We start from the raw sequence: 12,087 nt of genomic DNA on the forward strand, positions 1-12,087 counted from the left end.
GGAAACTAGAGATCTTTATGTCCCACTGAAAGCAGAACTGAAGATCTGGTTGAGCAGAATTCATGGCACTGACAAGGCTGGATTTTTCCTCCTGCTCAGTTTGTAGAAAGCCTTCTACTCTTCCCTTTGTCTATTTCTCTGAATGCTTCTCTCATTGTCTTCGACTTCTTTCAGATAATCTCATTTAGACTTCCCCTCTTGATTCTCAAGCCTCTTTCTCTCTCTCAGCGGAGCTCCCTGCCTCTCTCCCATGGCTCAGTCTTTCTCTCCTTTTCTCACTCACTTCCTCTAAATGCGCACAGTATTGATGTTTTCTCTCCATCATGGTCCCTGTGATGCTTTTCCTCCTTTTAGTTCTCCCCTTTGTCTCCCACCTTTTATTTGTCAAAGGTTCTCTGCAGTGTTTTCTCCCCAGGTATACTCTCTCTCATGCACACAGATGTATAGATATACCAGGGGTTTAACAGAGTTTTGAAGGTTAAGACCAATAATGATTTTTATTCTGAAACTGCTGCTATAGTCAATATTAGTATTTATAAATTAAATAAATAAATTCACTGCTGAACAAATAAGCTATAAAATGCCATCTCACAGGAAGGATGCAAAGTTTTGCCATGAAAACATGTTGCATATTTTTTTAAATTCATAATTCAAACTACTGCTCTCCAGCCGTGCACTCAATTGTTTTTCCTTTGGCTAACGCAAAATGGCGAAAACTAGCGGCACACACTGATGATGGTGTAATGACACCACACCATTTGAGAAGTAGCCTAATGCATGGAAACATTTTGTATTCAACACCACTGATGGAAAAATCATGGATTAAAGTAACACTCAGATGAAAGAAATGCAACTGTCTGTCAGTAAGGTTAGCTACTTAGATTTGGTTCAAACTTGTTTGATTAAATTACGTGTTCGAATTTGTTCTACCCGTATGTTTGGAAAACAAAGTGACAGCTGACACTGGAACTGAAGCATCTGCATAAGGTTTTGAAAATCAGAGGTTTGTACATATTATGCGAAAGTATGGTAGCAATGTGTAATTTTTGTTAAAATATCATAATAGAGAGGACTGAAGATTCATCCCTTCTGATGAGCAGTCTCTCAAAAATATGTTTATTCTGAGGACCATGGTAGCTTAGGAGCAGCACATAAAACATAAACCACAATGTTCCCAATTTAAATCAGACTGGGGACATGCTGCGTGTCATCTCCACATTATCTGTGCCCACACTTCCTGTCTTCCTCTTTACTGTAGAATATAAATTAAAGGCAAAATGCACAAATGTTTGATTTAAAAAAGAGTAAAAATGACAAAGAAAATAAGGGCTTTCTTTTCAGATAAGTCATCTTGGGACAGAGACACCTAGAAAGAAATGTCTGCACAACATGAACAAAAAGGCTCAGCTGTGTATGTATGTATATACTGTATATAGTATATAATATTCAGTATTTAATAAAGAAAATGAGCTTGATATATTGGCTTACCTATAATAAAAGAGAAACACACACATGCACATGCAACCTTTGCACCCTCTCTTTTGACTGTAAAAAGCAGCAGTAATGCAGAGCCATGGTCCATGTCAAGCTGTATTTTACATTTACAAGCATATCTCCCAACAAGCCAATCTAAGGTGGTGAGGCCAGATGAGACTGTATCATGGTCCATCTAGTCAGCAGTTGCTGGCCTTATAACATGGCCTGTATCTAAGCAGAAAGGATATTTAAGGAGCGATATGGAGAGAGATGAATGATGGGTAGAAGGGAGGACGGACGAGAGGGAGAGATGTAAAAAGAGAAGGCTCATGTATAAGAGAGGCTGTAAAGAAGCGGAGGGGTTTGGTTTCAGTGTGTTTAAGAGCTTGGCAGAGGAGCAGCTACCGCTACTGCGACTGTGGTTTCTGGGGAGTTGATGTGTGTGTCTGTGCACGTGCATGTGTGTGCGATAGCTGGGGGGGGGTGCAGGGTATTTTCCTGGGATTTGATGGACAGCTTAACGCCTGGCTTGTAAAACAGCAGAGCAAAATGTTCCACGTGCCAAAGGACGGGGCGAGGGTCACACACAGATATACGTGCTCACATACATATACAATACAAGCAAAATGTGGAGTTGTAGTATTATTATTATTTATTGGGGATCCTGTGGTATGGGTGGACAGTCACTGGGTGTAGGGCATGTGGTAAGGTCGGGATGATGTTTTCTTAACATTTCCCCCCGATTACATCGAACATCTTCCATCTGTAATTAGATTTTCAACATTTCCCTGTAGGGGAGAGTGAGCCAAACTGAGCCTGTTAAAACCCTCATGCTGGTGACACAGGCCCCCAAACGGCACTTGCTGAAATTTTGTGTGCAACTTGTGAGATCAAGGCAAGAGTTCAGGTTCTGTTGTAATTTATACACAACCAATGACACAGCAAAAAGACTGAAAGAGGGAGACAGATGGTGTCGTTTGCACAATCGCAGAGACACTTCATGATGAAATTCCCAGACGAGGGAGTTTCATGTGCTACTTTCTACTTCTCCAATACACTCAAGGTAATGTAGGTCATGTCCAACTGTCTCATCTGTGCAGGATCTCTTTTAGGAGCTCATCAGCTCCTCACCTATACCCCTCTGCTCCTCTTGCCTTTCACCTTCCACATCACATTTGTATCATCTCCTCATTCTCTACAAACATCCGGTTCAGTCCAGTGAACCATGTTGGAAGAGCTGACTTCATTTCTGCAGCGTGTTACAGCCAACATTGGCACAACCTTTCCATTTCACTGCACATTCCCTCTCTGAGTCCTTGTTCCGTTCCAATCTCAACATGACAATTGTGAACGAGTCTTACAACATTTTGTGTTGTTGCATTTTGTGGGGGTGATTGAGCAACGAAAACAGAAGCTTGATGGAAACAGCCAGCTGGTTTACTGGTGGATGATTTGAAAGATAGGGGATATTTTGCTTTTTCTAAGAATCGAAACAAGGAAATGTTTTAGCCATGCTGGTGGCATACCTCTTGGAAATGTCAGTCATTTTAGTCCAGATGTCTCAACAGCTATTGAAAGGATTGTCAGGAAATTTTGTACAGACATTTGTTGTCCGCAGAGGATGAATCCTGCTGACTTTGTTGACCCACTGACTTTTCATCTTGTGGCATCAACAGGTCAAATGTTCAGTGTTTCCCCCAGTGGTACATTCACTAACTTAGCTCAGGTTGATGTACTGCACTAGCATGGTTAGCTGGACAGATGCTGTGGTCAGAACTAACTCACTAAGCTGGCTCATTTAAGACACACACTAGACATACGGCAACAAATATGACTGGATACATTTATTTCACATCTCATGCTGTTACACTGATATACACTAGTTAAGCAGCTAATGTAAATCTGTGAGTTTTTCCACTTACCAGATGTAAGGCTAATGGCAACGTCATCAGGCTCTTTTTCTGCACTCTCCAGTTCCAGAGATTTCAGTCTCTTCTTGCACCTGATTATATGTTTTTATGTAATATAAAGACATACTTGTTTTCATTTCAACTTGATCTCAATGCAAATTATAAGCTACACACAGCTGCAGCCACATATAATAACATTAAGCACTTGATACCTTTGATTGACTGGTGCTCACTGTGATTGGTGGTGGTTTGTTTTCTCCCAGTTCGGTTTCCCAGGTTACCAATTCAGCTTGTTTGTGTGAAAATCCTGCCACAAAGCTATGTTGATACGTATCCTCGGACACTTAAAGCAGGTATATGGAAATCCAGGAGTTTTTTTTTTTTTAAGTGGTGGTACAGCGTTTAGCTGCGTATCACATAGAATAAACTCCTGGTTTTCCCCAGGATGAGATTTATTTATTTTCTTGTTTTTTTTTTTTTCCTTTGCCTGCCTTGCCAACATGACACAAGACAATGATAGGGGAATTTTTTCACGTTTACAGTGAAATATCTGGACGTCTCTGAGGAATGTGTAGTACAGGTGTTCATGGTTATTGAAGGATGTATCCTAATGACTGTCGTAATTCCTTGACATTTCCTCTTGTGCAACCACAAGGTTAACGTTTGGGGTTTTAAGTGAAATGACTCAGATGAATTATCACTGACGCTGCCCAAGGGATTAATTGTAATAGCTTTGGTGATCCCTACTTTTCAGTTGGTGCCATCATCAGGTGGAGGTGTGTAGTATGAGGAGGTGTGATGCAAGCGTGATAATGACAGGAGTGATGAATGATTGATTGAAGGCATGATGAAATAAGCATCAGCAATAAATGGCTTTATGAGTATGTGATGTTTACAAAATGATGGAAAGATGTAATGACTCATTTCATTGCTGTCAGTTTGTTAATGATTACAGTTTCACAGTGAAGAACATGATTGTCTAATCTAGCTTTTATATAATTTACCAGTTATATATCATTTGTTATTCAGCTGATATAATACAGAGCGGTGCCATTTTCTCCAACTTGCTAAGTTGTGAAAAAAATGTCAAAAATATATGTGAGATATATCCCAAGGATGTGAAACATCCTGGAGTAATAAAATCACCATTGTGTGAGTCAAGCTCAACTAACTCAAATGTGTAAGAAGCATGCAGTGCCTCTGTGGTTTCAAATGTCTCAGGATAAAAGGAGACTAATTTATCGGCAAAGCAACACTGATTCATTTGCACATTTAATGATGCTGCTCCTTTTGCCTCAGCATGGAAATAACTGTGTTTTTCACTGATTGTGTTTTTTGCACTGTTTCACCAAACGTGTCTCTCTATTTCAGAGGTTATTATATTCTGTTTGGCAGGGCTATAGATCAGCTTAGTTGAGTCAGAATAAATTACAACACTAGATTCAGTCAGTTTTTACAAGAAAACAAAACATATAGATCTTGAAAATGGAAAAATCCACAGCAGGTCCAGGTGTGACTGCCACCAGAGGTTTGCTATTTCAGGACGTAGGGACAAACAACCTATATGGTGATTTAGGTTGGTGGACTTGTTTTGTCCTCAAACAAACAAGCAAACAAAAACAGTATGCTCCAGTCCTACAGACTCACAGTATATGCTATATAATGTGATAATTTGTTGTGTGGTTTTATTTTCAACCATGTCGTCAAAGGTGATTCCCTGTAGGGCACGCTAAGGAAGAAAGAACAAATCAACAAAGTGTCCACCATAAATGAAGCAGTATTCCCATGAGCCAGGCAGTAATATGATGTATCAGCCCTCCAAACCACATCACCCTGTTTGAAAGGAACATTTATATTTGATTAATCAAGTTAAAGGCAGGATCTCAACGCTATAATCATCCATCCAGGCCCAACATTCATTTTACCCAAAGTACAACTTATGGACAGGATGAGCCAGCATTCACTAACACTTGTTCTCAAGGTCTTCCACTCATGAAGCAGACTGGAGCAGTCACAGGTATCAGGACTGTCAAGGCTGCCCACTTTGTTGTGGCTATTCCTCATGCTTATAGCTGGTCTAAAAAGACCAGCTGGTGCCCACTGTTACAATGTAACTGAGGGGCTTCCTGGATTATCTAGATGTCAAAACAGCTTTGATACCAGTGTGGGGCAATCAGGAGGGCTGAGTAGCAACCTGTACGACGCCATTTTGAAAAGAGATGTCTGTAAAACCCTGCACTATCCAGATAGAAATACACCACTGGTTGCTTCTCTTTCAAAGGACACTTGATTGAGGTCACATGGCCAAACCCCTCCAGAAGAGGACACTGAGGATTATAGCTGTTGTCCAGGTTGAAGTTGTTGTGAGGACAGTTCCTCTGCCCAGCAAAGTCCCAACATGCCTACCAGTGATGACTCACAGGAAATGAAGGGATCATCTCTAGCGTCATGGCCTCCTTTCACAATCTCTGGCAGAACAACCAATCTGTTCGCTCCCTCCCTCTTTCCCCTCTACCATCCATACCACACTTATTCTGTCATAATGAGGAGCTGCCACTCAGACTGCGTCAAGCAGCATTTATTGCGACACCGTCGAGGTTACAGGACAAGCCAGCTCAACTGGGATTAAAATCTCTGTTGGATTTGTTGAAACTAGAGTTTGGAGCAATAACAGTGGGCAAATCTGGAGGAAAGAGTTTGGGAACAAAGACTGCCTGTGCTGCAACACACAGGATGGGCCAGATGAAATTTAGCTTATGAATTGAAACACATGCATTATGCATAATGAACAGAGGCCGAGGGGAGAGAGAGACAGAGAGGAGACATCTTGTCATCACTAAAGGGGAGCGATGGAAAGATGGACAAAGGAGATGTCCCAAGGGACTATGCACTCATTCTGCATGGCTGCCTATCCATCACCATGGAAACTGTGTGTGTATGTGTGTGTGTGTGTGTACATTTTATGTGTGTGTGAACCGGCGACCAACAGTGAGCTGGAGGGTGTGTGTTATGAAGAGGGGGAATAATGTGCAGGTGCTACGCAGGAGGCCTCCCACTGTGTTAGCAAGAATACCTTCGAAACTCGCTATGATCATATCCCACGTCATTGTGTGTGTGTGTGTGTGTGTGTGTGTGTGTGTGTGCATGTACAGACAGCTGCGGACGGACAGAGAGATCTTATCATTTAAAAGCAGGACCCTCGGTTGATGAGTGATCTGCCGGATGGTGTGATTGATGAAGGACAGAGTGATGAACGCTTGATGAGATGAAAGAGTGAAGAGCCATCAGCACACACTCACTAACACACACACACACACACACACACACACACACGTATATACACACATATACAGATAGACGAAGCCCATGACTAAGGCCTCTGATGTGTGTTTTTAGGCAACACACACGGATGCATACTTGAACAGACACACAAACTTATAGAACCAAAAGACGCATTATGCAGAAGCACACATACACACACTCAAACACACAGCTCCGTGGAAGATGAAGGGACGATTATAGATGAAACACTTTCTTTAAGCCAACAAAAACGTGACATGAATGCACACTCAGGAGGCTGCACTACTATATACATGCTCACCAATACACACACACATGTATATGTAGATAAACAGACAGAAGAAAATGTACAGACAGGAATCACACTAGTGACATATTTTGTTCTTCCTTTGGTTCTCGCTTGTAATTGATTGTGTTTTCTTTGTTCTGCACCTACCTCCAGAGAGGAGAGTAATTTGTCTGTGGTTAGGCCACACACACACACACACACACACACACACACACACACACACACACACACACACTTCCCTCTTTTTCTGTCTCTTCTTCCTCTTCTCTTATTTTGTCTTTTACTCTTGTCTTTTACACCGTGTGGTCCACAGTGTTTGAAATAAAGCAGATAAGATTAAATTAGTGTTTTCTTGATTAAGTTATTAGTTGACACCACCACAGCCCACTCACAACCTTTTGGAAGACACATATACACACACATGCACACACTTGTACAGACCTTTACTTAACCAGATACGCATACGAATGTACAACCACCCGCTCATTAACTCAAAAACAGACACTAAAATAGTCTCTCTCTCTCACACACACACACACACATGCATACAAACACACACACACACCCCTGGCACCTGAGGAGAGTGCCCTTGCTGTGGCAGGCTGTGCCAACATGTGGGAGCAGTTACAGTAAAGAAATACTGCCAAGACCACTCTGGGCATGGCAAACAGCTGCCAGGGGCATACACACACACACACACACACACAGGAATTATACACACGATTCTCTATCCTAAACCTGCCGCCTCACTCACACACCTATCCTACGCTTTCACTACCACAGGAACACGGCCACAAATTCTCCAAACAGCTCCCTCACACACTCATACACACTGCATATAATCCACACATAATCCCCCCTGCCTCTTCCTCTGATTCCCTTTCTCATGCAAACACACACACACTCTCTTTGCTGAGTCAGTGCGGGTAACAAAAGACCAACATATAACCAGGATTTCCCCACGCCCCTGTCTTAATTTCTGTTGTCTGATATATAGAAAGCTTAACTGTTCCATTGATTTTGCACTGTACATTCCTGTTGTGTTGGTTCAGCTCTGCTCACTAAGCGTGGCGTCTTAATCTCCCGGGATCGCTGTCAGTTGATGAACTGTCAGTCATACAGACCGGGCACAGCAGCTTTTTTAGCTTAAGGGACAAACGGCTGAGAAGTTTTGACAGAGAACATGGAGTCGACACTGTATGACGGCAGTTGTCTGTACTATATCACCATTTCCTCTTTGTGTGTCTTAACATAATTTCACATCATCACTGTGTGTTTTGAAGATGTGAAACGGGTCTATTGAAGTTTCTTTCAGTGGAGAAATTGCTGTGATGTTTACCAATCATTCTCTAAATTATTAGTTCATTTTCTGTCATTTATCACCATGGTTACTATGTCTTGACATTAGCCCTGCTCAAATGGGGCTGGTACAACCTGGGCTGCTGCTGTAATTTGTAATAATTGCAGAGGTCGTTCATGTTCTTAACCGCTTATGAATCTGTAACTGTACCTTCTACCTTCCATTTTTCATCAAACCCGAAGGTCATCAGATAATATTTTCCATGCTTTTCTTTTATTTTTCCTCATCGGGATTGACATTTGTGATTGAGAGCTTTAATTGAATTTTGGGTGAAACACAGGAAGCTCATCCAGCTGCTCAGCATGGAGAGCCATTTGGAAGGAGGAAGCCTTCAGCAAATCAGTAATATTAGGAATTTACCCCCCATGTCTGCGTTTTGTGCAGGAAACACAGACATAGGGGGTAAATTTGCAAATCTCATGTGTACAGGTAAATCCAGACTGGTGAGAGTAGGGCTCTGGTTGTCAGTTGTGAATGGGAAGAGAACGTGGAAAAAGAAAAATGCATCCTAAGCTTATTTTCATATAAGAAGCTAAGAGTTTCACCTTCATATTTTGTGCACTCATGATGTCTCTGCCGCATGGCTATACGCCAGATATTATAATACATCTAACCCTTCTCTCCGTCTTTATTGGAGGATTAATTTTAAGACCAATCAGAGGCGGTTGCTAGGCAGACCAGGATGGGTCGGCCAATCAACGTTTTTCTGCCAGAGCTGACGTATATCGTCATTGGTCTCGACGTGTCTGATCATTGGCTACGACCTTCTGGGTGGAGCGCAAAGAGGTGGAGGAACGGAAGTGTAAAAGAGATTTAAACCATGTTTGAACCGCTGCCTCCGTTTGCTAGTACTGTGAGAAAACGCCGTTACCGGAGAGGTCTAGACGCTAAAACAAACTCTGGAGCTGCTTTTTTTGTCGATCGCGAGTGAGACTGGATGCTGAACACACCTGCGCCGCAAAGGTAGGGGAAATAGTTAGCGACTAGCGTTAGCATTGACGTTATCGGTTAGCGTTAGCGTTAGCATCGAGCGTTAGCATTAGTATTACTATTTTTAAATTCCATTTTCAGTCGTTTTAATCGCGTGAGTCTGTTTACATCTCCGTTTGCATCTATTTACTCTGCAGGGATTTTACTGCTTCTTTATAATGCTGTGTTCCATCTTGATCATTTTAAGTCAGTTTGACGGATTACCATGTACACGTGATCATTTTGTGGCTATTTGTGGGGGTATTGCATAGTTTTGCGTCTCTAGCTGGCTGTTTTACATCTACTTATGGTCACCTTCTTTGTGGTTGTTTTGAATCATATTGGGTCTTTGTGGTTATGTGGCTGTTCCAGGTGAATTAACCTCTCTTTGTGGCCATTTTGAGTTTAACTGTGGCAGTTAAGGATTTCACTGTGATCTTTTTTTTTTTGTTGCCTCTTTGCGTGTGTCGTTTTGTGTGTCTTTGTGGTAGTAATCTGTCCATAGCCATCCATTGATCCCCTGCTAGATATATATTATTGTTTAGATTTGTTTGTGGTGACATGAGACTTTATCGAGCTCAGTTTTGTGTTAAATACAAACTTGAAAACTAGATTTTAACTCTGTGCTCCTCCACAAGTTAAAAAAAGAATAGGTTACAGTATATGAGTTGATATTTAATGAGTTTGGTATTGAATTACTTAAGTGAAAGTCTTTATTATGCAGTTCACAGTAATATTCAAGATTCCTCCAGTGATTAGTTGACAATTGATATAGAAATTTAAGATTTATGATAATTATGTTAGCAAATTATTCCCAAATATTTGTCGTCATTTATTCTTGAAAATGTGATGCTTTTTCTTGTCATATGTGACAGTGAACAGCCCATTTTCTGAGACACTCCATATTTGGAGAATGATCTGATTCAGCTGTAATGTTAAATATTTATCTCTGTTTTCATGGTTAAAATGTTGATGAGGAATAGGTAGTAGTGTATTGATCATTTTCCTTTGTATGTTTCTCTTTGATTTCCTCCAGGTGTCACTATTTCATCCACAACATCGTCCACAATTGCAGAGACATCGTCCACGATCGCAGAGACATGGTCCATGATCGGAGAGACATTGTTGAGGATGAGGGAGACATCGTCCACGATCAGAGACGTTGTCAATGATTGCAGAGACCTTGTCAAAGATGAGAGAGACGTTGTCCATGATCAGAGACATTGTCCCATGCTTCGTAGAGACCTTGCGATAGAATCGGCGGAGACGGGGGTCACCGATTTGACGGCACTGCCCGCGATCATGGAGACATTGTTGATGTTCACAGAGACACCGTCTATGATCTCAGAGGCATCGTCCACAATCACAAAGACATCGTCCGTGATCACAGAGACTTTGTCCATAATCTCAGAGACATTGTCCGCGATCACAGAGACGCAGTCCACGATCACAGAGAGCTGTCGTGCAATGAGGAAATTCTTTGAGACCAGGACAGAGGCCTTCAGGTAATTCACAAACAACTTTACATCAACTGTCCAACACAGAGCACTGACATTAAACTGTTTATATTCAGTGGTCAGTAAGTGTTATAATAGAAGTAATATGCTATATAAAAGTAATGTATAATTAATCTGTATTAATAGAAATAATATAAAAGTAATTAGCAATATCACAAATAGTATGAAATAAATCACAGTAGCAAGACATCAAAAACTGTCAAAAAAAAGCTGTCTAGGCCGTATACTTATAGTATTTAACAACAAGAGAGCCAACATTTACCAGCATGAGTAGCATTAGGCAACAGCAGCAAGAATATCAAAAAATGTTATATAGTATGGTGTCATAAACCATAATTAAAAAAGGTCATACTGTAGTAAGGTATCAAAAAATGTCAAAGTATAGTAAGGGGTCAAAAATGGTCCAAAAACTGTTAAATGTTCAGGTTCAGCTGTAATGTTGAATATTTATCTGTGTTTTCATGGTTAAACTGTTGCTGAGGAATAGGTAGTAGTGTATTGATCATTTTCCTTTGTATGTTTCTCTTTGATTCCCTCCAGGTGTCACCACTTTGTCCACGACATCGTCCACGATCGCAGAGACATGGTCCACGATCGGAGAGACATTGTTGAGGATGAGGGAGACATCGTCCACGATCAGAGACGTTGTCCACGATTGCAGAGACCTTGTCAAAGATGAGAGAGACGTTGTCCTTGATCAGAGACATTGTCCCATGCTTCGTAGAGACCTTGCGATAGAATCGGCGGAGACGGGGGTCACCGATTTGACGGCACTGCCCGCGATCATGGAGACATTGTTGATGTTCACAGAGACACCGTCTATGATCTCAGAGACATCGTCCACAATCACAAAGACATTGTCCATGATCACAAAGACTTTGTCCATAATCTCAGAGACATTGTCCGCGATCACAGAGACGCAGTCCACGATCACAGAGAGCTATCGTACATTGAAGAAGTTCTTTGAGACCAGGACAGAGGCCTCCACGTAATTCACAAACAGTAAGTAATCTGCTATATGAAAATAATCTATTAAAGTAAAGTAAAAAGTAAAAGTAATGGCAAGAAAATAAAAAAATATCATAGTATAGTATGTAGTCAAAAACAGTAAAAAAAAAAAAAAAAATCATAGTATAGTAAGGCATCACAAATGGTCAAAAACTGTTAAATGTTCTGGTTCAGCTGTAATGCTGAATATTTATCTGTGTTTTCATGGTTAAACTGTTGCTGGGGAATAGGTAGTAGTGTATTGATCATTTTCCTTTG

General features: G+C 41.1%; 1 protein-coding gene across 1 annotated transcript in view; it reads left to right on the plus strand.

The window, feature by feature from the left end:
- Window positions 1-10,492, plus strand: part of faap100 (FA core complex associated protein 100) — a 78,314-nt gene extending 67,822 nt beyond the window's left edge. The window contains exon 7 of the mRNA XM_051066279.1: window positions 10,341-10,492. Within this exon, the coding sequence (XP_050922236.1) occupies window positions 10,341-10,415 (75 nt within the window). The 3' untranslated portion in view covers window positions 10,416-10,492. The remainder of the gene's footprint in view (window positions 1-10,340) is intronic.
- The last annotated feature ends 1,595 nt before the right edge of the window (window positions 10,493-12,087 follow it).

This window comes from Lates calcarifer, linkage group LG23 (genome assembly GCF_001640805.2).
Source record: "Lates calcarifer isolate ASB-BC8 linkage group LG23, TLL_Latcal_v3, whole genome shotgun sequence".
Taxonomy (NCBI): domain Eukaryota; kingdom Metazoa; phylum Chordata; class Actinopteri; family Centropomidae; genus Lates; species Lates calcarifer.